Source organism: Terrapene carolina, unplaced genomic scaffold (genome assembly GCF_002925995.2).
Source record: "Terrapene carolina triunguis isolate 2854851 unplaced genomic scaffold, T_m_triunguis-2.0 Scaffold173, whole genome shotgun sequence".
Classification (NCBI taxonomy): domain Eukaryota; kingdom Metazoa; phylum Chordata; order Testudines; family Emydidae; genus Terrapene; species Terrapene triunguis.
In genome coordinates this window covers 2,272,909-2,299,705 of record NW_020664524.1, presented here as the reverse complement: position 1 = coordinate 2,299,705, position 26,797 = coordinate 2,272,909, and the positions used below count along the sequence as shown (strand labels likewise).

At 42.5% G+C, this 26,797-nt stretch overlaps 1 protein-coding gene across 1 annotated transcript in view; it reads left to right on the top strand.

Moving 5' to 3' along the window:
* Positions 1–20,075, top strand: part of NDUFA10 (NADH:ubiquinone oxidoreductase subunit A10) — a 60,753-nt gene extending 40,678 nt beyond the window's left edge. Inside the window, exons 9-10 of the mRNA XM_024194088.1 lie at positions 4,708–4,816; positions 19,628–20,075. Coding sequence (XP_024049856.1) covers positions 4,708–4,816; positions 19,628–19,696 — 178 coding nt within the window. The 3' untranslated portion in view covers positions 19,697–20,075. The remainder of the gene's footprint in view (positions 1–4,707; positions 4,817–19,627) is intronic.
* The last annotated feature ends 6,722 nt before the right edge of the window (positions 20,076–26,797 follow it).

Genomic DNA, 26,797 nt, shown 5'->3' with positions numbered 1-26,797 from the left:
GAATATTCCCAGACTGAGTGTTGCTTCCCCTGGGAAGCTAATCTGCAAAGCCCAGGATGTCTGCTACAGTTTGGCAGAGGGTTAGTGCTGCTGTTAGAATGAGACACTGCTGTTGATAAATTGGAGGATGATATAAAGCCAGTGCTTTTAGGCCCCAGGGCAGAAAGGTACTTAAGCACCATGCCTAATGCTAACCATGTGCAAAGTCCTATTGAAGGCAATAGTCATGGTTTGATGTCTTGTAAACAGGTGCCTCAGAGACCTAATCATGGGTCTCAGAGACCTAATTTTGGTAAGTTCTGTACAAATACAGACCAAAAAGACAGTCCCTGCCTCAGAGAGTTTACACTCTATAGTGCTGTCAGACTTCCCTTAAGAGGGGCTGGGTGTAGATGTGAAAAGAGTCACCACTTGGAGAGATCCCTTCTGCATGGGAGGAGGCTAAGTTAATTCCACTTTAATGGCTTGTCCCTATTCTACAGAACCTATATGGACCAGATTTAACATATGGCAAGGACAGAAATGCTCTTTTCTGAGCCAGTGGAATTCACAATGGGAATCGCATGTGATTTTTATACTATTCTTCCAAGCAGAACTTACTCTGCCTTAGGTTTTAGCTTTTCTTGGGGTGGGAGATGAAGGTGCAGGTGTGGAGCAAGTCATTGGCAGTGTGGCTCCTAATAGACCCATATTTGTCTTGGCTGGAGGGTCCATCTTCCTGTCCTGTAACTTGTGGATGATGCTGGCTTTGGAGACTTGGCTTCCTTGTTACATCCAGGACTCCTCTGGTTTTCCTGGTAAACACCATCTTGCAGATAGGGTTATAAACCCCCAAACCTGTTCTTAAAAAAAATCCCAAAAAACAAAGTACCAGTCCTCTCCTGCCCCAATATACTAAATTGGAAGGGAAAAAATGATCTCTGATTAAGGGAAAACCACAGTTTTATAGCAGGTAGTATGAACAATCTTTTCAATTGTAGGAGAATTTCTTTGACATTATTTCATCCTAACTTTGACAAATGAGCATTTACTGTTATTCATTTTTTGATCTTGGAATAATATTCCAGTTGTTAGTTCAGTGTTGTTTTTATGTTCTCTATCTGTAATAGAGTGGCACATAGATTTATATCTTAACTCACAAACCATTTGGGTTTGTATTCAGTTGTGAATTAGCTAGCTAACTCATGGGTTATTGTGTTCTCTTATGTTCTAAACAGCATTGAGCACAGCGAGGTCCTGATTTGAACTCTTGGAGCACTACTATAATACAAATGATTAACAGTAGTAATTAATTGAGTCACCCTTTTCTGCACCATGTTTACTCCTTTGCATGCTGGTGTAAATGTTTCTAGAGAAATGGCAATCCCTGAAAACCAAAAGCACAGCAGTGTTTGTGTACCTCTGTTTTTGAATTCATTGTCAATTGCAATGCCATGATGGGTGTGCTTTCCTCAGACTTTATATAGATGGCGCTGTTCCTCTGTATATAATTTCTTCATCTACATAGTTGTGCTTTTCTAGCAGTTTCTTAAGCTCTTCAAGTAATTTTTGAATGTGCTTAGTGTTGCTACAGAGTATCCCTTTTGTGGTGGATTTCTGCTTATATCTGTACTACTCAGAGGTGAACTGCAGCAAAATCCTAATAGCACAGCAAGGTATCTCTAAATATTCCCATTCTGGTAAAGGGACACTGTTGACTTCAAAATCATGTTTCCAGTTGAAATTCTGTTACTGCTTGTTGCATGTAACATTGAGGGTTAATGTAACTAAAACATTTCCGATAGGAAGTTTGGGGAGATAAGCATGAATCTAATATTTTTGTTCTGTTTGGGTTCACTTGTCTACTTGGCAATTTTTTTTATATGAATCTTATGATGAAACGTGACAAAGTGCTGAACTTGATATAGGAATATAGCAAGAGAGGACTGTACATAGTGAATTTTATTTTTATATGAAATTAATGCAATATATATTTTAAAACTGTTTCAACTTCAAAACTTTCAAAACACCTGGAGCAGCTATTGAAAGGTATGGAAATGCAGGGTTATGCTACTCAGAACAGTGTTATCTATATCCCCAGGATGCACTATCCAGTTTATGGGCAAAGCGATTTTTTTGAGATATGAAGTTCCAAAAGCCGGACCACTTCTACAAAAGTCAATAACTTCTCTTGCTTCTGTCTTCTTCTGAGTGTCTTGTCCAATTAGCACCTAATCTTCCCCCCAGTCCTATCCTTCTTTTCAGATGGGAAAGAGGACTTGTTAGTATGACATTCTGGGGTGCAATCCTGACCAGTGAGGGGTTGTATCACCACCTGCCCTGCAACTTGGGTGCCTCACAGTGCTTTGCTGCTGTAGTTCCCACCCGGGCCACTCGCGGACAGCATGCTTGTAACACTCTGAGTGTCTGTAGAGCCACAGGCCCGGTCCAGCAATTCTGCCCCCTACAGCCTGTCAGCAACTCACCAGCCGCACTCTGGCTTCTACAGCCTTGGTTACTGCCTGCAGGGTGACCCCAACACACTGCCAGTCCTGGGTTTTCCCCAAAAAACATGTGTTCTGCACTGTCCAGCCCAGATATATTAGGTCCAATGCCTCTCTGAGTGGATCCATATACAACAGTTTGCTACTCTAAATGGAGTTACCGACACAATTCTGTTTAAAGACAACACTGGATTTGTTTTAATTAAAGAATAAAACAAGTTTATTTAACTATAAAGAGAGAGTTTAAGTGAGTACCCGTATAAGGCATTAAAGTGAGAAATGGTTACAAGAGAAATAAAGATAAAATGTTTTCTAAACTTAACAACAAACTAGACTTGGGTCAAGGTGAAGTCCATTCCCACTAACATTGTTGACCAAATTCTCAGGCCGGCATCTACTCCCAAAGTCCAACACCTGTTTCTTTTGTCATCTGAGGTGGAGAGAGAGAGAGATGGATAGGGAGAGAGAACTTGGGGTGTTTTGCCCCTCACTTTCATAGTTCAGTCACTCTTTGAAATACATTGTACTGAGGATTACCCCTAGTTAAAGTTCATTCAAACAGTAAAGAAGGCAACATGGTGTCTGGTGGTGAAAGAGGTTACATGCAGTTTCTTCTCACCTATGCTGAAATGCAGATTTTACTTGTCTCCTCCCTCTCACTGTCTGAGGACCCTGTTTACAACTTGCATGTAAATTGAGGTAAACACACATTTCTTTAAGACCTGCTTGACCAGTCTGGCCTAACTGCGGCTACATGGGTTTGAATATGTGCTACCAACATCATTCAGGGAGAATTCATAACTTTATATATAATGTTGCTACACACATTTCATCATGATGTTATTGACCAGTGAGTGATTACTTTTCAAATAATACCTCACAAGGCATATTTTGCACACAGATTATTACAATGGTGTATAGGTTGTGAATATGGGGTGCATTCCATCACAATTGGGCAGTTGTGGATAGCTCAGAAACATATTGCTGTCATTGGCACTTGTCTTTCTAGTTTCCCCTCTTGTTGTTTTCTTTCCCATAACCCCCTGCCATGACATCTTGTTGAGAGAGGCTAGAGAAGGATGGACTAACATAATCTGAGCCAACCTAAGGAACACTGTAGCTCCACATGGCAGTAAAACTGAGTTTTGCTGTGAAGAATGGTAGCACACCCTCTACACATTGAGCATATTTCCTCTGCTCTAGCCTCAGATCCCACCAGTTGAGAGATTGGGAGATTGCCAGTAATTGAAGCAGGTGTTGTATGTGACCATGTCAAGAGCTACCATTGGGCCAGTTCTTGTTATGTTGAATATTTGCACACATGTATCACCTGGTGTGTTGCCAGGTACATTTAAAAACATTTTCATACAAACTGTTACTGAAAAAGGAATAGAATTTAGATGCTGTGTATTTATAGCCTCGTAATGGAAGAGGAGACCTATGCCCTCACTTGTTCTTGAGTCCTTAAGAAATGAGAATGTATTAAATGATTTTGAATGCATTTAAAAGAAAATGCGAGTAAGATCTCTTTACTAGTTTCATGAGTTGGGCTAAACTTAATTTACACAATTTAAGCAAACTGGATTAAAAAAAGAACAATATGAAGCTGTTGTATTAAGCTCAAATTTTATCTGGGACAGAGCCATACATGTGCGATTTGTTCATTTCACTAAAGATGGAAATATAGATTAATATTGATGAGAAAAGCATCCTTCCACTGAAAATGAAATGCCAGAGCATGGACGCTATTTGCAAAACATTAACGGAGTACAAAAAATCCATCTGTTTTATTTATATCTGTTACTGAGTTACAAAATTGAAATGTTTCATAGAAGCAAGTAGCTGCAGCATTCTGACACACCAGGCTTCCAGCAACTGCAGAGCTACCATTAGAGGAGTTAGCCTTTCTTTCAAATAAAGGCCAAATGGGAAAAGGGCTATACTGAAATGGGGTAGGGAAGGGTGCAACGGGCAGTCTGTTCATGCATACAATATAACCAAAAGGGAACCCTACATCTGCAGAAATATAGTTAAAGTATACAAAAAATCGATTTTTTGTATTTGGTTTGCCTGAAGTAATGACTTCTTTATTGTCCTTTGCATCCAGATTATTAATGCATTTCAGTTTGCATTAGTGTATGTCTCTGAATTTCAAAGTTGATTGAATTATTTCCAAGAAGGATGGCTATAACTGTTTTTATTTTCTTCTTTCTTTCTTTTTTAGTATGGAGGACAAACATGAAGTGGTGAACCCTACAACTATCCCTCGCTACATCCCAGAAATCACAATTGGAGGGAATGAATTTGATAAAATATATTACCAATACAGATCGGTAAGAAATGTCTGTAGGGGATGAAAATGTTGTGGACAGGAAAGGTTTGGGGAATGGAGAAGATAGTCCTGTAAAGTCATGAGCCCACGCATAAAGCGCTTTGTGTAGCTCAGAAGTTTCTTTCTCACCAACAGAAGTTGATTCAATAAAAGCTATTACCTCACCCACCTTGTCTCTCTAATAGCCCAGGCCAAGCACCGCTACAACCACACTGTCACTTATGTCAATTTTATGCATAATATGCTGACTCCTTTCCAGGAGTGGGGCCTCTTATCACATGTACTAGCTTTGTATAGAACCCAACTTTTCTTAAAATGTAGCTCCTATTTAGGGGAAATAATGAAGCAAATTGTTAGATCTATAAGCTGATTCTTTTTTCTCTCTAAATTTGGACTAAAAGATAAATCCTTTTTTTATTCATCTTTCTGCCCTCTGATAAATCTAAAATACTCAAAGTCCAAAGAGAAAATTGAATCCCCATTGAAACACCTTTTTTGATACAACTATAAAAAATACTTGTTGCTTTCAAAAAGTAGCTGCTGAGGATGTGAACGTTTCATTGGTTCAGTGAAATGTTATTGCTTTAAATAAACATGTTCCTATAAGCGTGCAATATGCTGCACCGCTTCCTGCAGCCCACACACGATATGTCTACGCTGCAGTTAAAAACCCATAGCTGGCCTGTGGCATCTGACTCGGGCTCAGATCTAAGGGACTGTTTAATTGAGGTGTAAACATTGGAGCTCAGGCTGGAACCTGGGCTCTAGGACCTTGCAAGGGTCCCCTTAGACGGAGTCCCGCAAGCCAGAGTCAGCCTGCTTGCGTCTATTTTCAGTGTAGACATACCCAGAGACTCCCAAACAAATGAGCTGCTTGCCTTGCTGGTTTTGGAGATAATGGCTTGTAATTGGCTTGTAATGGCTTGTAATTGGCTTCCTACCTTTATGCAGTCAGTCTTGCATGGGGTTTTGTGGGACTTGGTGAAAATTAGCATCACCTGCTCTTCAAGGTACTCTGCAGAATTTCTGTAGGACTTCTGTAGGACTTGGTAAATTCTTAGTTTGTACAAATTGAACAGCCAGCTGATGGTGGTGTCTATATATTTTTAAACGGTATGGAAACTTTTACTCTGCTGCCTGCTTGTGGAAACTAGGGCAGGTAAAAGTCCAAGGAAAGTGTATTTGGAAGTTGTAGTAAACTATGATCTGCAGAGTCAAAACAGTTTAATTAGTGCATGAGCAAGGTTAGAAAAATCACTTGTGGTATGTATAATTAGTGTAAAATTCTGGTATTTGAGACCCATTTGGAGAGTGCAAACTGTTGGGGGGTGGGGGGGAAATGTATGCATTAGGTTTAGAATTTCCAATAAATATTACCCCTTCTCGGCTCCTACTCAGTCTGTACAGACCTGGCTGTAGAGAAAGATGCTCTGGGTTCATACAATTCCACATCTTCTGAGATCTCTATTAGCAAGCATTCTCTACAGCTTGTAAATTGAGTTAGAATAGCAGAAGGCTTCTCGCTGTTGCATAAGTTCAAATCAGTTGATGACTTGGAATACTCCCTAATAAGTTTGAGGAAAAAATACTTCCAGAATTAAACACCTTTATGGTAGCTTTTGGCATCATTTCCAGCATGAATCTGAAACTTTGGACTTGATGACTAAGTATATTTGTTCCAAGAATTATTAGGATTCTTGTGTTTCAAAATGAAACAGAAACCTTTGTATGCATTATTGCATATTTAAGGGTGTTGCTCCGGTATGTGCACTGTCATCAGTGCAGTATCCATCTGTACCCACTATGCCTGTTCTGCGTAAGAAAACAGGCTTTCCCTGCTAAAGGATCACATTGTGCTGGAGTTCAGAATTGTAGGTGTGTGTTGAGCTCCCTCAGTAGGTGACCTCAGTGCAGCATATTGGGAACCTAGGGATGCTCGTTCTAAATACGCTTTTTTTCCTAACTTGTGTAACTGACAATCTTGTGTTCGGCAACAAGGCAAAGGTGCCCTGTCTCAGTTCGAAATTGGCTTTCAAATACACCTCTACCCCGATATAACGTGACCCGATATAACACAAATTTGGATATAACGCGGAAAAGCAGTGCTCCGGGGGGGCAGGGCTACGCACTCCGGCGGATCAAAGCAAGTTCGATATAATGCGGTTTTCCTATAACATGGTAAGATTTGTTGGCTCCCGACGACAGTTATATTGAGGTAGAGGTGTAGTGAGATCCACTTCCCAGATATGATGGAAGGTTATTTGGCAGGAAGAACCATGTAAGCCTTCTAGAAAGGAAGACAGGAAGCTCAAGTCACACAGTTTCTCCATGATGCCAATCAAGGAAGGCATGATAGTCTTAGGGACCAAAACCATCCAGCTGAGACTGTGCTTAAGTACTTTCCTGTATTGGGGCCATACTTCCTACTGCTGTTTCTCTTCGTCTTTTCTTTTTACTTGGCCAGTATGTTTAAATGATAGTCATAACCCTTCTGTACTTTCACGTGGCCGCTCTAGAGAAGGATTCTACCCAAATGATGTATCTACCCTCAATCTGGCCTTCAACCGCTGGGCTCTTTTTTTCCTCCTTCCCCACTTCCCTCCTGCAAATGTGACCCAGTAGCTCCCGCCTTCCTCCTCCCACTCCCATCTGAAACCTTTCTGCTCCTGGGTAGTGTCCCTCCTTCCCTCACAGGCCTGTTCCTGCAGAGGTGCGGCATAAGAAGCATCTCCTCCTCCAGCCAACCAGCTGCCCCTATGCTAGGAAACACCCCTGGAGTTAGGGGGCCACACAAGAGCCACGAGTGGCTAGGGCAGCCCAGGGCCAGTGTCATGGAGGGGGCGTAACAGAGCACAGTGCTACAGAAAGTCTGAGCTTGTAGGCCTAGTTAGTTAGTAACTCCAGACTTAATGATCCTGTAATTAAAACATCAACAGAATTGTAAACTTTTCATTTTGGACAATGCGTGCCTGTTTTAAGTTAGTGGAAATAATACACTTACAAAGGGAATTGCACAGTATGTGTTCTCTGTTTCATAAACCTTTCACATGTGGCTGTTTTTTCCCCCCAGTGCTTCTCTTCCCCCAAGGGTTGGGGCAAAATCACAACCCTGGATCTAATCATCAGTCCCAAGGCTTACAAATAGATCACTAACCTCTAGGCTTTCCAGACCAGCGCATGCATGTAGTTTTGCTGTTTAATAATGGCAGTTTCAAGGTTTCTTAAATTATAGGCAGAAATTGTTTTTCATTCAAATTCTCATTAGGCATGAGGACCTATGAAAACACCTTCCTAAGAACAAGGTTTAAGGCATATCCAACCTTTTGTTTTGTTTTGTTTACGGTAGTGAGGCAGCTGCATAAGATTTTTGTTTTTACCTTCTTCAAACCGTCATAGAAATATGGGTCTGGAAGGGAGCTTGAGATGTCATCAAGTCCAGCCCCCTGCGCTGAGGCAGGACCAAATAAACCTAGACCATCCCTGATTGGTGTTTTGTCCAACCAGATCTTAAAAACCTCCAATGATTGGGATTCTAGAATTTAGTTACCCTTATATATAACTTCCTTCCTTCCATTTTTTTTCTTTTTTGTTGTTCTTAAATGATCTCTCTCTTTCTGAGACCAGACTTGCTGCATCTTTCTTTTACTATTAAGTAAGTATCTGGCTCGGTTCAGCAGCTTTTTATAAAATTTAAAGATGTGCATTGGGAGGTAAAAGGAAACTCAGTAAAAAAATAACTTTGTCAAGTCATGTAGATCACTGGAAGATAAGCGTGTTAATTCTGACAGGAAGCAGCAAAGACTTTAGAATTCTTTAACAAGTGCCCCTTCTCTCTTTCCAATGATAGACAGCTTCTGACAGAGAATACGCCAAAGTCCTTGGCCTTCCTGGGATGCTAGATTACTTAGAGGTGTCCACAGAGGGGAAGGAATCAAATAATACTACACTTCACACTCCCAAACTGAATCAGTGAGTCCTGCTGGAACCTTCTAGGGACTTCTTTTCTCACCCCTCCAAACATGTCCTCTCTCTTCTCCCAAAATTAGGCAGATGATTATTTGAAGGAAAACGTTAACACAAGCAGCATTTGTACCTCAGAAACCAGAGCTGGATAATTCCTCTGTTCTCACTTCAGATCAAAGGAAGACTAGTCAGTGTTTCCCCTACACACACTCTTTGAAAACCTTTGATATTGCTGTTAATTGAGAACTAAATAAAATTAGTGGGGGCTAATTATCACTAGTCATCCTTGAGTCTGAGGCTGGTACTGAAGTCCACTGTTCCCTGTACGTTTGTTCAGGGCTCTAAAATGCATGCAAAATCATTTTCAGTGTGTCAGGTTCACTTGGGATTTCTCTGGAAGTGCAGCTCTGAATTAATAACCATGCAGCCCAGCAATTTGTCTCTTTTCTGGAATTTATATTATAATTACAATAGATGGAAGTCTCCCTTCTCATTCGTCTATGACAAGAAGAAAACATAGCTATTGCATTAGAGGATCAGACCTGTGGTCTGTCTAGTCCAGTGTTCTGTCTCCTACATTACCTAAACTAGCTGCTTTAGAGGAGGGTCTGAGAAACTCTTCAGCAGACGAATGTAAGATAACTTGTCTCCCTGTAACTCTTGTCTTGATCCCTATTAGAGATCTGGCTTAAGCCCTGAAATGTGAAGTTTAATATCCCTTCCCATTTATTTAGGCATTAACTGACATAACTGTGGACAAATTCTTGTCATCCATACAAATGTCCATTCCTTCATAGACTCTTGTTCAATTACATCCTGTGGCAATGAGTTCCACAAGTATTTCTTTTGATCAGTTTTGAATTTCACACCTTTCAATTTCACTGAATGCCTACTCCTCCCTCCCCAGAAAAAAAACAAAAAACCCAAAGATAAGACTTCTATAAAGAGATGTATTTTTATTGTATAATGATGATACTAGCCCAAGAAGTGAGTTAACTAGAAGAAGATACAGCGTGGGCCCTCACTGTGTGTGAAGTGCTACTCAGACACATGCTGGCAGCTCTGGTTGGGGTGGGGATGATGCCTAGAGTGGGAATAAACACTCAGGCAGGCCTCCAATCTTCCCATCCTTCTTCATTAGTACAGAGCACTCGGGGCTTCCATACTAATCCTCCCTTTACAATAAATACAAGGACACCACAGAGCAAATACTTTAGATGCTGGGGATTCCAGAGTCAGGGTGAGCAACAGGGAGATTGTGGCAGAATAATAAATGTAGGGTTAACGCCAAAATAATTGTACTGTGGAGTAATAAACATTTTGGCCATTGGTCTCAGATTTTAGATATGGTGATTGAGACAAACACCATGTTACCTACCCAGAAAATGTCCTCAGTATGTTGAAAAGAAAAAATTCTTTCCAAGCCAGACATTGTCATGTTTTTAGAACACTGCAGCTCTTTCTTTAATGTAAGTAATTACATAGTAAATTGTGTTTCAGTTTAGCCTCTCTCTGTTTTTCCAAAATTAAGGAGGCTAATTATTGTTAGGGTAACTCCCTCCCTTCTTATGTATGACTTTATCAAAGACAGCTGCTATGGCAACACCATCTTCTGTTTTCTCTCCCCTGCTAGTTTTTCCTTTACCATCTTCAGTTGTTTTCATTTTTCTGGATCAAGGTCTCCCTTTTCATTTTTTATTTTAATGGAGATATTTGACAGCTTTAATACAGAGCACTGTCTGTTCTCAGAGCTAGGAAGAAAAAGTTTAATAAAGACAGACGTGCAATAAACAAGAAAAGGCTCTAATTTCTAAGTGTTCTGCTTTGTGAAATATTCGTCTCTTCAAAATGACTTTTTTAGCAGATTCCAGTAAATAAAATTGTTCTTGCTATCAAATTTAATGTTTGTGCATATTATGTGAAAAGACTGTTGTCTGATAAAATATCCTTAAGCATCTAACAAACAAAACCCAGTAGATTTTAAATGAACTACCAAACTATCTTTAAAGCTGACCTGCAATGGGGAAAATGGGTGTTCTGTGCTTTTCTTTCACTACTTATAAAATGGAGCATAAAAGATTTTTGTTTGTTGTGTTTTGCTTTAGAAGTTTAAATCTTACCTGCCCTGGTTTCCCTGGAAGAATCTGTAGACGGCTAAAGAAATAGTAGGATTATAAAGTAGAGCACAAAGGGAGTGAAACCAGTGTAAATGGTGAGTTTGAAGGCTTGGTAGACTGCTTCAAAATTTTTTTGGAACATCATTACTAATACAATAAAATGCCAGCACCATTAAAATAACCATTTCGAACAGGAACCCGGTCAGCAGGAAACCTAAAATAAAAGAATCTCTCTCCATTGTGAGAAGCGTGCCGTCAGCCCCCTCCAACGACCCTGTAGAGCAGATGTCTGTTGCGACATGTCTGTAAAGTCACCAAATTCAGGCTATAGTGGACCACGCAAGTTCCAGACTTCTGTAGCCCTCACAGAGTGCCTCCTTCATAACAAGGGAGATCCAGCTTGAGTGTTTCTACTGACCACCGCTATGGCAGTATGATGGGGGGAGAGGTGATTCCTCAGATATGCCTCTTTAACTCAAACAAATAGCTGTGGAGAAAGTTTTGTTAAAGATTAAAACCCTGGCTATTTCACTTCAGGGGTCAGAGAGCTCCCATGCCCCTCCTTTGGGCCACCCAGAAGGCCTCCAGCAAAATCAGGGAGGACAAGATTTGATGATGATCCTAGTATCTCTTAGACAGGACTTTCTTGGAATGGGGAAAGACTTCAGGCTGCCTTTTTCAGATTCTTTACTGTGCAAAGAACACTGGCCCCATTATTTTCCCTTTGGTTATTCCTGACTTGCTCTGTAAAGTTGGATTCTGCAGGGCTCTCAAAGAATTGAAAATACTGCATAGTTTATATGCTGGATTTTGCATAGCCTAAAACTGAAGGGTCAGTTCTCATTTCTGAATTTCTTGGTTCGTGGAGAACATTGTTTTGGAAGCTCTTACTGACGAGAAGCACTTCTGACAACACACAAACTGAATTATATGCAGAGCTAACTTTCTGGGGTTAAAATTGGCGTTTCTAAAGCCTGCTGCTACCTTGCTAAAATATGTTAATATGACACTAACCATAAGTAAGCCTAAAGGTAAGAGGCTTCAGATGCATTTTAGTACTGACTAATCAGAAAAATAAATACCCAGTTATAATAATCACTTTATTCAGCATGGCACTAGTCAGTTGGCTCTACAGCGACTTCCTGTGGCGTCATGTGGTGATCTGGGTCTGCTCCCCACTCTGCCACTGGCCTGATGGGTGACCTGCGGCAAGACACTTCACCACCCCGTGCCTCAGTTTTCCCACCTGTAAAATGGGGGTGATGATACTGCCCTCCATTGTAAAGTGCTTTGAGATCTACTGATAAGTGCTAGATAAGAGCTAGGTATTACTGACTAAAGTCAATGTTTACTATTAACACTGTTCTGCTAAGAAAGAGCAAGGTGGATTCTGTTCTGCCTTGCATATGAGTGCTTAGAATAGATGTTGTAGTGATTTGCCATTATAGGAGTATATAGTTTTGTTACTAATCTCTTTTAATCAGCTAAATTCTGCTGCCTGAATCTTTATTATTGGCAATGTTATAAAAGCAAGAACACAGCTGTGCTCTAGGTTGTCTATAGTCCTGGTAGTTGGAGAAATCAACTATTAATTTGAGCAAGTTTGGTAAGTTAATCAGTGAAAGAAAACAAACAAGGAGTCCCAGAGATGTCATTGTTAATGACCCTTCTCAGCACTCTAATACCTTCTGTAGTTTTCTGACAGTTGACCCAATATGAGTAGTGGATGGAAAATATTTCACCTGGCATTGTACTCTTATGCTGCGGGTACCACAGATGTTGTTTTTCAGCATTCTGGATATGACAGCAGAGAAGACTCATAATTTCCAATTGATGACCAAAATCTTCACAGTACAGCTCAGTTTATATGCAGCAACATACATCTATCTATGTAAAATTTCAGAACATGTCAACAAGAAAGTGTGGTGAACATCCGTGTTACTTAAAAAAAAATTGTATGCATTTAATTTTCTTTATTTTTTAGCAATAACGTAGAAAATATTTGGATTGCCCTGACATTACTCTTGCTTATATTGGCATCATAACTGCAGCTTAGATCACCCTTTTCATGCCAGTGTATACATGTATTGGGCCAAGATTTTCTTAAGTGGCTAGCAATAGATGTAACCGAAAATCAGAGCCCTTTAAGTTGTTGTCGAGTTGGGCACCCAAAATCAAATCAGTGATGAGAATCTTGACACATTTTATGCATTAAGAACCTAGAGGAAACCAGAGATCATTAATAACTGTTCTTCTAATGAGCCTGTCAGCTTAGCGGGACAGTTGCTCGTCTGTTCATATTGTAACTTTTTTTACTTCAGTGAAGAATAGGTTACTTTAATATTAGGTCAGTACTCATTATTCGGGCTAAAAAACCCATTGACTTCATTGGGAGTTCTGCCAAAATCAGGAACTGTAGCAGCGCCTTAAAAATTAGCATCCTAATTAGTGTGCTATTCTTCTGAAGCATGTGTATCTGGCTCACAGATTTTTTATTTTCTATTAGATAATTTTGCACTGGAGCAAGTAATACCAAGCCTACCCCAAAAAGTCCAATGTCTAAACCAATGTTTAAAGAGTTCTAAGAAGAAACGGTATCTGAAGTGAAAAGCGTGCACTTTAATTTACAGCCAGCTAAAATAAACCACCTTAGCTATAAACCTCTGAAAACCAGGGCTTCTAATGGAAACAGCAATAGACCTTAACTAATAGCCGCAATGACAGGTGCTGCTATGGTACTTACTATAAATGGTCAGCAAATGAAAAGGCTTGGAGATTGGTAAAAGCCTCCGTGCTTTGCAGAGTGATGGCTTGTGTTTTTAAATACTCTTTGATCCACAGTGTTCAAAACCTGTTATTTATGGACCTGTTTTAGCTGTTAAGCACAGTGGTTAATGAAAGCAGCCAAGGAGTTGCGGGAAGGAGGTAGTTCTTCTCTTCGGTCCAGAAATTCTGGAAAATAAGACAGGCTCCAAACTTCATGATGGATTTAGACATTTCTAGATTGTTTAAACTCTCAGGCGGCTCTGGCTACACGTCTGATTTTCATTTTTTTTGAGGATCTGTGAAATGCAACTGTAGTATACAGTAAACACCTTGTTGAAACTGTTCATTATTCTATAACATATACCATTTTAAAGAGGCATTTAATCATATTCATGTTCTTGACACACTTCTGTGGTGTCATTTTTAATTTAATTAGTAAAGTGATCTTTTATTTTTTATCTAATTTGCTTTTTAAAAATCCGAGCAAATTAATTCCTTTGTATGAGTCAGTTCTGTCTTCGGAGCAGCAATTCAGTTTGAGGAGTTGATGTGTCACATACTCTTGTTAAGATGGGCCCTTTGGTCAAGTTTGATTAATTCAGTGCAGTGTTACATAGGAGATCAAGGTTTGATTCCTGGTCTCCTACTTCTCTCTGCTAGGATAGTAGAAAAGGCTTTGTTGGGAATGGGCGAGAGGGGACGGGTCACTTGATGATTACCTGTTCTGTTCATTCCCTCTAGGGCACCTGGCACTGGCCACTGTCAGAAGACCAGATACTGGGCTAGATGGACCTTTGGTCTGACCCACTATGGCCATTCTTATGTTTTGCATTACTCAGCAGTGACTATCCTGGAAGGCACATTTCTGCTTTGCAAGGGAGATGTATTCAAATGATCTATTGGGTGTTTCCATTGCTCATGTGTGTCTGTCACCCCGTCTTGTGTTTGATTGAGAGCTCTTTAGGGCAGACACTTGTTTACTATGTTGGCACAGCATCTGGCCAAGGCCTCTAGACGTTGTTGCAGTACTACAAATAACTTGGCTTTGTTTACTTTATCAGAAGGTGGGTTCTGGGATTTGTATATGAAGATAAGCTTCACCCCACAATCCTCTTCTACTTGGGAACCTTAGTAATGACACAATTCACAGATCTGACCATGATGTGTGCAGTGCAAGGCCCAGGAGGAATTAAAGGGACAAAGGTGGCTTTGTCTGTGTTTCATACCTCTACTCCCTCCCTAATCATGGCACTTCAGGTTGCCTTTGTTCCCGGGGCAATTCAAATAGTTGGGGATAGGCAGAGATAGCAGTGTTCCAGCTACACCCCTTTCCCTGGCCGCACACCATAGGTTCAGCTATGCTCCTTCTGCCCCACTGGAGAAATCCTCTAAACCGGGGATTCTTTGGTTGGCCATTCATGTCATCACAAAACAGATTTAATTGGGACAGGATCCTGGCCCTAAATGTTTCCCTCTTAATTGTATGAAGAGACGCCTGCTCTGATTTTACGTTGCCAGTCAGCTGCATCTTCCCTTTAGTCTAATTCAAGCCTTAGTGAAATTGAAAAGTTTTCTCAAGCACAGAGCAGTACTGTGAACAGGCCAGCCACTCTCATTAATCATGTGGATTAACTGATTTTCATTATTGCTCTCGGAGAAACTCTGTTTGTTTTCCATGAGACTTAGAACTTTTCTAACTCACGTTAGAACAAAAGGGAATGTAGCGGGTAATCGGGGCGATCTTCCCCCACCTCTGACCAAAAAGGTGTGGGTAAGTAAGGTGGAACCCCCGCCTAGGAGCCCAATTTGGGGGGAGGGGGTAATGGGACTGAGATGCAGTGCATTTCAAGTACAAATCCTGCTCTGCTTCTGCCTATTACATAAAGAGAAAAAGTTGACTTATGACTAACTGTACTTACCCACCAGTTATTTTAAATACATGTTTAAATGACCTAAAAGGACTTCACTAGAATCACTGGAAAAGATTTTCTCAGTCATTCTACATTCAGAGAAAGGTGGCATCCTCTGTGAAGTGTGCTCAGAACAAACCATATATATTTCAATAATAATGTTGGAGTTACATCACTTTTTCAGTTCAGTATCCACTTCATTGCTGCAGGTTTGTTTTCTGAGCTGTTGCTACATGGCATGGCTTACTAGATATGTGACTTCACTTAACTATATTAGTTTCCCTTTGAATTTTTAGCAATTTAAGAGCCTGTCTAGTAATACGTCCTCAAATTCATATAATCTTGGCTCTGTATTTTAACAAATGTCTTTGCCAAAAGTCTGACTGAATAACCCTCCTTCGATGAATACATATTATAACAGGGGTAGGCAACCTTTGGCATGTGTGCCGAAGGTGGCATGCGAGCTGATTTTCAGTGGCACTCACACTGCCCGGGTCCTGGCCACCGGTCCGGATGGCTCTGCATTTTAATTTAATTTTAAATGTAGCTTCTTAAACAGTTTAAAAACCTTATTTACTTTACATACAACAATAGTTTTGTTATATATTATAGACTTATAGAAAGAGATCTTCTGAAAAGGTTAAAATGTATTACTGGCATGCGAAACCTTAAATTAGAGTGAATAAATGAAGACTCGGCACACCACTTCTGAAAGGTTGCTGACCCCGTATTATAACAATGGCTTTCATGTACTTTATATCTCTAACAAAAAACACATGGCATCTTTGTATTGGATCATTTGAATTGTGGTGGAGGTACGATATGAGTTTTTTTAGAGTGGATATTTACTCAGAAATGAAATAATAAAATTCATGTTTTTTTCCCCCAGATACGACCCGCCCTTCCCCCGTTGCTTTAATAATCTGATTATCATCATCTGGGAATTTCTTTAAATCTGCCTTAACAAAGCTGGGGAGAGCAATTTTTGTGCTAGAATTAATAGATGCAGGCTGGACACAGCAGCCTGATGCCTTAATAGATTTTTTTTTCTCCAGCTTTCCACTGTAAATTTGTGTTGTAGAGATGGAAACAAATGACTTACGCTATCACAAATCTACTCTTCAATCAGCAGGAGTTGCTGTTAAAGGGACTGCATGATTGCATCTCATATTTAGACGAGACATTAAAAGGCAACTTTTAAATTAAAAACCTTAGAGAATCTGATCGAGGTGACTTGTAATAGTTTCTACTAGATGGGGTGGGTGGGTGTGTTTGTGTTCAAGACACGGAAACCTTTTGTGACTCATTTGATCTCTGTCGTAACAGACGTTGCTTCTTTCTGACCTTAATCCAGGATGAGGCCATTTTTGTTAAATAGATAAATATTCTGTGGCATAGCAAACTGCCATCGACCACATCAATACCTAATTGCACCCCTCTTCCCATGCTGTGAACAAGTGCACTTACTTGAAATAGTTTTGTCCAGACTTCATTTCTTCTTTAAAAAAGAAAAACAATAAGCCTGTGGTTCTTGCTATATTACCACTATCTGTGTGGGGAACCGAGGCAGGGAAGAGTTTATACATCACAGATCAATGTTTAGCATTGTTTAAAAAATCATTGAGGTCACAGTAGATTTTTACAGTGTTATGTTTTCTTCACGTGCTGAGCATCATCTTACAGAACTGTGATGTGCTTTGTATATTTGATGTTAGTTATGTACCAACTTTTTAGAGGGATAGATGGCTTTTGTTATCTGATGGATCCTGCAAAGAAGAGCCTGAGAACTTCTGGCATTCTTAGACCATTGTCTGTGCCTCCGTCAGAGAAAGTGTTAACAGCTCAGAGTGTAAAAAAGGCTGAAATGTATTTCCCTCTGTTTGGCCTCTCACTGAATTTGGGGGATTTGTTGCCAAAGTAGTTATTTTATGTCTGGTTTCACCCATATGGATCAGATTGTAGACTCAGGCCTCAGTATGTGTCTACTGAATACATGCAGTATTATAGATGTGCTGGTCCCAAGACCTGAAGAAGAGCTCCTGTGTAAGTCTGAAAGCTTGTCTCTCTCTCTCACCAACAGAAGCTGGTCCAATCAGATATTACCTCACCCACCTTGTCTCTCTACTGGGTGGGTCAGTTTACACTGGGTCTACGTTAAAACTCTCACTAGTTTATTAATATTGGATAGGGGTGTAACTTTTCTTATGTTTCTATACTGACCAGAGGCCTAGTATAGCCGCAGTTATAGTGGCATAAAAGTGCATTTGCTGATGTACCGTCTTTCACTCGGGGAACTGAAATAAGCTTTGACAGCCAGAGCACCTTTTTGTCAATTGGCAGGATAGCTATCCAAGCAAACCTTTCCTAGTGTAGGCCTGGCCTTAGACATCGTAATTTGTAATCCTTTAAAAATGCTGATACTCAAAAGAAACACCCCACTGCCTCCACCCCAAAATCTTAGCAGCTTGAAATTGAATTCTGTACTGGAGTGGGATTTCTCACTGTGTACCATGGGGTGGTTTTGTGCTGTTCCTGGATACTGAAAATGTAGGCTGTGTAATGCTTTGGTTCGACTTCCTGTTCATGTGCACAGGCAGGGGACTATGCTGTCCTGGCATTGCTCATCAAGGCTGCCTGCGCTCCTTTCCTTACACCTCCATGCAGGAAGTAGTTCTTGAAGTAGAAGAGTTGTGTGTGTACTGAGAAATTGCATGAGACTGTCCATAAAGGGATTGTCTTTTTTAATATTGCACTTGAATTTTCCATGCTCTTGCTAACACTCAGAAGGTCTGCTGATCCCCTGCCCAGCTCAGACATGGATCCCACAGTTGCTTTCCATTAAAGTATCCCATCCTACCAAGCAATAGGACTCTTGGTCAGCTCTTCCCATGCACCTTTGCTTTACTTCCATCTATAACCCCCCTTCCTATCCTCTCTCAAGTTAGCGCAGCAGGATCAATCCTATCTCCTTTCCTAGCAATCCTGGCCTCTCCCCTTTTTTTCTCTGCACTTCCCACCTGTTCCTTGGTTTTCACACTTGCACGGTTCTCTCCACTCATTCCTCTTACCTGTCAACTTCAAGTCCTGATCAGCTTCCCTTTCCCTTATGGTCTTAGGCCGACACATACCACAGAAATTGCCAGAACTGTTTTTAGATAAGTCTTTCGCCAGAACTGTCTAAAAAGATGGATCATTCCAGCTGGAGAGTCCATTGGGATCCCACTTGAAGGGGATGTGAGATGCTTGGGCAGAACTGAACTTTCTAGAATGTTAAGGGAAAAGCTGTCTTAAAATCTATCCAGAAGACTGGTTTCCATTTAAAGGGACGGTGTGTTAAGTAATATAGAATTCTATTTGGAAATGCATTACACTGTGCATAAGTAGCATATAGTAATAAGATTGTGATGTGTCCCAACCAAAGGTTGTCATCGCTTTATTTTCAGTTGAAGTCGTTGAGACCTGAATAAATGGTATGAGGAACTTTAGCTGCCATGCAAATTAGGAAACAGCTGTCTGTTAAATGCAAATTGAAAATGCAATGAAAATACTGATCCCTTGAAAAAGTTTTCTGTTTTAATGAATTCAAGTTAGATCTGCATATACAGGCTGAATATTAATGTATTTTAAATGGATTAGTTTTACTGTAATAATTAATTGGATTTTTCATGCATGCCATTTTTCGTATTGTTAATTTGCATTTATTTTGGGATTAGTATCTACACTCTTACTCCATTTCTGTGGGACAAACTACAATGAACCCTTTAAACATTTAGGATCCCTCCAGGTTTCTGAAGCTGTCAACCAAGAGAAATATTGGCCAATGGTTTTTAAAGCAACTTCTCATTGTGGATGCCCAATTGAAGTTACTTTAAAGAGGCCTGATTTTTAGAAAGTGCTGAAAATTGGGCACCCAAAAATCACTAGTCTTTTTTTAAATTGAAAACCTGGCCAAAGGTGTTGGGGGGTGAAGTGCAGAGGAAGAAGAAGAAGAAGAAGAAAAAATGGTTTATCATCATAAATGGCCTAGCCCTGACTGAGCTTGTTTGTTTTTTCTAGCTTCCTGGTCGCAATTTTGACAAAGGTTACAACTCCGAGGTGGGGGACAAGTGGATCTGGCTGAAATGAAACCCACTGCACTTTGAAGCCCTAACACCGAATGACCACAAAATTTGAATGATTAAGAAGCTGCTTTCAATCTCTTTGCTCACCATTTACTGTATATGCAGCACAAAGGACACACGTGTAAGTGATTCGGGAATTAGAGTGTAAGAGAATGGCCTCAGAGTAAGACAAACCACCGTAATATTTAATTTAAGGAAACGTCTTGCCTCCTTGTGGGATTCAGCTCATTTTTATTTTAGAATGATCCACAATAATTGTAATAATCTGACATTGCAGTGGTAGCCTTTCTAAGATCAACATGGAATCGCCATCAAACCTGGGGCTTCATATTATACAGGATTGTGATTGTTTGAACTGAAAAGAAATAAAACCTGTATCCTTATGATTTTTCCAATTTATAGTTCCATCCCCGTGTCACACGCAGTTCTGTTAGGCACACCATTCTGATGCAGCTGTATTTCTATAAATAGGTCTTTCATAGGTATTGACATCAAAGCAAACAAATTATTTTTTTTTTTTTAAAAAGCCACCAAGAGTGAGGGGGAATGAGTAGTGGTCACATTTAAACAACAAAGTATTTGTTGCACTTACAAATGTAAAGATTTCATAATAATTGCCAGCAGTTGAGCACTAATTTCTTTCTCTTAATATAAAACCATAAATCAAAATGTTGGAGTATAAAAGGCAAAGTAAAAGTCATTATTTTATATGTCTCTAAAAATCTAAGTTAGAGTTCTTTTAAATAAATGATTCATTTGGCTTTAGTTACCAATCATAAAAATTAGGCTTCCTGGCATTACTTCTAGCAGCGCTGTCCAGATTCAGTCTGTCGTAATTCTGCATTTCCAGCTAGGGGCCAAGTACTTTAATCATTGAATGAAAGTGCTGCCAGGCACTCCAACGTTTAGGGCAGTGCTCTTGTCTAAGCAACCACGTCTGGCCAGCTCCCTTTTCCTGCACCAAGTCTATTGTGAAAAGGCTTCTTTAAAAACTGCCTTGGGGGCCCAGTTAGATGTTGAGATAGGCAAGCTCCCTTCCTGCCTATTTCCTTGGGCTGATCAAAAATCAGCTGTTTTACTCCATTTGGTAGTGTATTGCTAACTCCCCGTTCACACTGGGGCTTTCAGATCAGCTTCTGCATTTCCAGCATCATGTCAGATGTGCAAGTAAAGCAGGAAAGTCCTTAGTGACAAATGTGAGTGCCCAACCACCTGGGCCACAGTTCCCCATTCCAGACTGGCCTGGAGCACTGCAGAGCTCTCAGGCTGTGGGCCTCATCAGATCCTCCAGCCTCAAGGCTGGAGCTTGGCATTTCCCCCTGTGGAAATGCGCATATGCAAGTAACACTCAGAAACGTGTCTGCCACAGGAGACAGGCAGGTCTAGGGGCCAAAGAGTGCAGCAGGAATTGGCAACAAAGTCACACACTTCCTTAGTCCTCACACCTATCCAGATGGCTGTGTGCCAGCTCTCACTTCAGCATGGGCCAGTTTTGAGGCTCCTCTTGCCACCTGGACCTTGTATTAGCCTTGCAGATGAGATGCAAGTTGAACAGTGAGTGTGCTAGGCATATATTTTACTAGCTTTTTCCTTCCGTGTTTTGAGTGCCACCCTACAAGCAATCATTAAGGAGGGGTGGAGGAGAGATGACATCTGCTGGGCTTGCTGTGACCTTACAAGTCCTTTTTTGAGAGGTCCAACACTGTTTTCATAAGCTAGTCCTCCGTGTTCTGCGGACGTTGGTAACTCACTTGGCATTGCGTGTGCAAGTGTGGTATAAGCTCCTCTGCTGGAATGTGAAGTTCTGGTATTTGGAATGCTGGAAAAGGGGCTCAGTTTAATTTTCCAGGGTGGGTGCTCTGTCTGTGTGTGGTGTGGAGTGGTCGGAAGCAAAGAGACAAATCTTCCCCTAAAATTCCAGTCGTCCTGTTTGACGAAGTGCATATCCCCCAAGCCCTGCTTTAGATGGAACATAATTCCAATCAGAAAAAAATGCACACACAGCTCACATTATGACACAAAACATACAGCATAAACCTCTCCAGATTTAACTGGAGCTTCAAGGACTGTAAACTAAATATATAAGAAAAGGAATGTTCCTCCTCCTGATTCTAACTTCTCTCTGTTTGCTGTTACTTTTTCCTTACTGGGAAAAGAGTTCCCTCTGAACCAACACTGAAAAAGGTATTTAGATTTTAATTCCACGAATTAGCATTTGGTGTCATGCCAACGTCAACTTACAGATCCCCGGTCAACTCTCTCCTGCCTTTTAGTAGGTTTGAAAAGGTTACGTATCTACAGTCATCAAGACACCGTCGGTTAAAGTTTGTTCTGTAGTATCCAGCGCCTGTGCAATATAGGCTTTAGTCTGCGCTGTCACCAAGACCTCTTGCCAGTCCCAGAGTGCGAATCCCATTGGAGGTCTCCAAAATGCTACAGATATGAACTGAACCAATCGCTGGGTGAAGTTTCCTAACCTGTGTTATCCAGGAGTTCAGACTAGATGATCACAATGGTCCTTTCCGGCTATTAAATTCTATGAGTTGATAACAACCCCTGACCAATTTTAAAACGAGGGCTATGGCTATGCTAGCAAGCTTACAGCGGTGCAGCTGCATCAGAGATCTCTCCTCTTACTCAGGGGTTGAGTAATTATGTCGGCAGGAGACCCTATCCTGCCAACATAGCACTGTCCACACTGGTGCCTAGGTCGGTGTAACTTACCTTGCTCAGGGGGTGGCTTATTCACACCCCGAGCAACATAAGTTATACCGACGTAAGTGGTAGTGTAGACATAGCCTTAGTTCACATGGGTTTATGGAGTTCCGGGTTCCCAGTAAACCCTCCCACTCCAACCAGCCCTGCAGTTGACGACTGGCTTGTGTTTTCGCACTTGAATTGTCCATTAGTAGTTTCCATGTCAGCTGATGGAGAGTTGAAATCTTGTGGTGTTTAACAGGGTCAGTCTGTCTACATTCGTTATCTCTGTGCCCCCTGAACCACAGAGCAAACGCTGTATTTAAGCTTGACATTTTAATTCCACACCTTCCCTCCCTCCTAAAAAAAATGCTTCCCTTTTAGAGAATGAGCAATGACACTTGGCTCGGGGCGATGGCTATGGGATCCAATGAGTTATTCTGCTCCCTGTCTTAAGGTGCCTCCTTATGTTTTCTAACGAGATGGTTTTGATGTTAACCACACAGCTTTTTTGGCGAGAGCGAATGCAGTGATAAATTCCTCTGCTGAAATAGAACAGAAGACAAACTCGCTGTACGCCAACCACAGACCAAATTCAAACCATGCCTCTCTCCGGAAAAGCTTGCTCGGGGGCAGGTCTACACGAGAAGCTGCACTGCTGTAGCACGTCTGGTGAAGACGCTTTTTGCGGATGGGAGAGCACCTCCTGCAGACAGAGCAACGGTGTGGACAGCACTTCAATCAGTGTAACTTGCGTCGCTCGGGGGCGTGTCTTTTTCACCCTGCTGAGCGATGTAAGTTACATCGATTTCAGCGGCAGCGTAGACCTGCCCTGAGAGAATGTAATTTAGATCCACAACACATTCTAGCGGGCTAGGGATGTTATTTACAAAGGAACTGGCAAAACACCATTTGTGCATAGGTTAATAGAAACAAGTGTAGCAGAGGCTAAGTAGGGGAGTGGTAACTAGGGAGCTCTCAGTTCAAGCCTTGGGGGTAAAACCACAAGTGTACTGAGGTCAGAGGTCTCAACTCCTCCTGCTGCTGGGAGAACCACACCATTATTTGGCCATCTGTCATTAGGAGAGTCTTATGCTCAGGATGAATGTGCTGTGATTACACCTCATGGGGGACGATTGCATACAGCCTAGCTCCATGATACCTGATTTTAAGATATAGAAGTTACTTAACAAAACCATGCGGAAGTCAGGGCTTCCTTCTTTTCCTGGTCTTTTCATTGGGTTATATGGTATCTTGGGCAGGTAATTTTGGACCTGATTTTCAGAGCTGTTAAGCACCTGCAGCTCTCATTGATCTCAACTGGAGTTAAAGCTGCTCTGCAGTTCTGAAAATCAGGCCTTTATCCTCTGTCGGATTTCCCTGTATATGAAAGGTTGTAAAACTACTGTGTCTAAAGCAGTGCTCCCCAGTGGGGTGCACCCCCACAGGGGGGCAAGAAAGAATGTTTGGGGGATGATGGGGTGTACTCACCTGCACTAGACTGAGAAAGATCAACATTGTGGGCTGAGGAAGCCAGGCCCACCAAGCCCTACTGGGCATGCTCCAAGTGCAGCAGTAGTATAAAGAGGAGCAGCTCAGCTCAGTCTGGGCAAACAGCTGAAGGGGAAGGATGCTTGCACCCTACAGGCTCTAGCCCAAGAAGCACCGACAGCGGGAGCCAGGAATGCCGAGACCCAGGCGGAGATGCAGATGTCCAGGAGAACCCAGGATCACTGGGAGCCATCTGTACTGATGAGTCTGGCGATGCCTGGACCACAACTACAAGGGACAGAGTAGGAAGTAGCCCATGGGGGACACCAGCCGCAGGCCTGAGAACCGTCCGTGTGTTGCGATTGGATCCCCATTGACTCTGTGGCAGAGACCCTCGCCACTGACAGGGCCCTGGGCTGGGACCTGATGAAGTATGGGGGGCCCAGGTCCCACTATCCTAGCTGCCACGCACCCCTAGGTGAGGCTCATTGTCTTTGAGTCTGGCCACTAGGCCTTACTACCCTGCAGATAAGGGCAACCCCAGTTGACTCTGGCCACTAGGCCTTACCGCTATGCAGATAAGGGCAAGCCAGTGGACTGTAGCTATTAGGCCTGATCACCCTACGGATAAGGACAATCCTATGAACGTTGGTTCTTAGGCCTTATAATTCTGGGACCTAGAACAGTGCGGTGAACTTATGGATTGGGAACACCCCCCTGCATGCAAGGAGGATGGGGAGCACCCACCCTGCACTAGATGCGGTGCCCATATCCTATCACAGGGGGATGCAGCAAGGCCTGGAGTAGCCCCCACAGGGGGTGAAGAGGGAGCACCACCCAGCCACGCCTTGGCTTGGCCCACAATAACAGCCACGGCCCCAGTTCAGCCCCTGACTCCCGGCCCAGCCGCAACTCCGGGCTCTGCCTCAGCCCCCAACCATGGCCCCGCTCCTGGCCCAGGCTCCCAACCACCGCTCCCCGGGCCTGTGGACAGATCACATTACAGGTAAGGGGGTGTGACGTAAAAAGTTTGGGGACCACTGGTCTAAAGCATAGGGATAATATATGCTATGGGAATACAGAGGAGTTTACCAATATCCTTCAATGGTACCAATCTGTCGCATGAGCACACCTTTCCAAAGGAGCAGTACAAGGGCTTTTAGTGTAACAAGACCCTATGCAATAAAATACTTAATCTAAAAGAAGTACACAAGTGTCTTTGTAAGGGTCTGCAGAGTTCCAGGTGGTGGCGGGGTCTCCCAGTCACACACATCCTCACCCTGGTTGACTTGAACAAATCTTCTGGGGGCTAAGACCTGTCTGGCCTGTGGAAGATGAGCTACATCCTTATCTGCAGAGTAGGTTCCCTCCAGCTGGGAGCACTGCTATGGCATTGCAAGGAATGTTGCCCAGCACTCTTCTTGGCCTGCAGATAAAGGGAGCGTGTCAGCCTTCAGGGCCAAACTTCAGTACCTTTTATGAGCATTGCATTAAATTTTTTGAAAGGGGGGAAAAATGAACAGCAGGTTTTTGCATCAATAGAGTTGTAGGTAATTTGGCTACATCTCCGGAAGGGAATGGAACTGTTGGTAATGAAACTGGTGAAACAGCTCTGGTGTGTGGTGCATACCCCACCAAGGGCATGTCTACATGGTGCCACAGTATGAATCAAAAGGGAAGTGCTCTAAACGCCTTGTGTAGACCCTGCTGGCGTGCTCGAAAAGTGCATGTTAAAAATAGCCCTGTTTGAAACGGGACAACAGCAATGTGAACTAGGTACCTTTTAGAGTGCTCCAGCAGGGCCTACATGGGGGAGCAGTTCTGCAATTCACCCCCCTCTAGTCTGCACTGGAGCAGTGGTAGTTGTGCTCGCATCCACACTTGAGCTGAAGCACATCATGGGAGCAGCACTGCCCTCTGGGGATCTATTCCACAGTCCCTCAGGGCACTGACTTGTGGGACACTTCAAAAGGCCTTCTGGGACCACAGGAGAATGGTAAGAAAAGAGGTCAAAGTCCCATAACTTGTTGGGGACTGACGCCAATTCTCAATAGGCTGGGCCGACCGCTCTGCAGGAGGTGGAGGGTGTCCTGGCGGAGAGCTGAGATTGCTGTTAGATTGCACAGATGTATGGCTGCAGTGGTCATGCACAACCCCGCACTGCAATAAGCAGTACTTGAAGCTGCTGCTCACTGGGGGAGGCGTTTCTTTGGGGTCCAGCCCATGACCACAGCCGGGTGGGAGTGGTGTTGCTCAGGACTGGAGTTGAGCAGTAACAGCTGCAGCACTGAGAAGCTTTTTCTGCCCGTGTGGCGAGCTAGCCCTGATGTTACAGCACCAGACCATGGGGCGGAGGGTCCCCTCACCGAGGAAACGGGAGTGGCAATCGATCTGGCTAGCTGCTATTGTTACTGCTCAGCTGAGCACCAGTTTGGGGTGGGGACATCAGCGCTGCTGTGGTGGGGAATGCACAGCAACGCACACTGTGTGCGAGGCCAGTGTGCCGGAGATCCCTGAGACATTTCAACAATGGCACACGAGCTATCCATGGAACCCTGTGCCCATTCCCACTCGCCCGCTAGAAAGGTGTCTTAGGCGCGAGCCTTGGACGATCAACAGGGCAGGTTCTTGGGTGGGTTTGTAGCGCGGCCAGGCATGAGGCATGAACACCAGGGCTCATGAAAACCATTCCCAGACTACATGCACCTGGAGAAACACTGTCTCCACTGCCATTCCTAGATCATGGGATGTGGGTGTCTCCTGGGCCAGCCCATGTCCATCTGGTTTCCCTGGTCCTGGTGTTCTTCCCCTCCCCCCTCTTTCCTCTCCATGGCAGTGTCTAGAGCCTGCCTGTTACACAGAAGCACATTAGACTATGCAGTGGGCTGAAAACTGAGGGAATCAGTCAAGCTCCTCA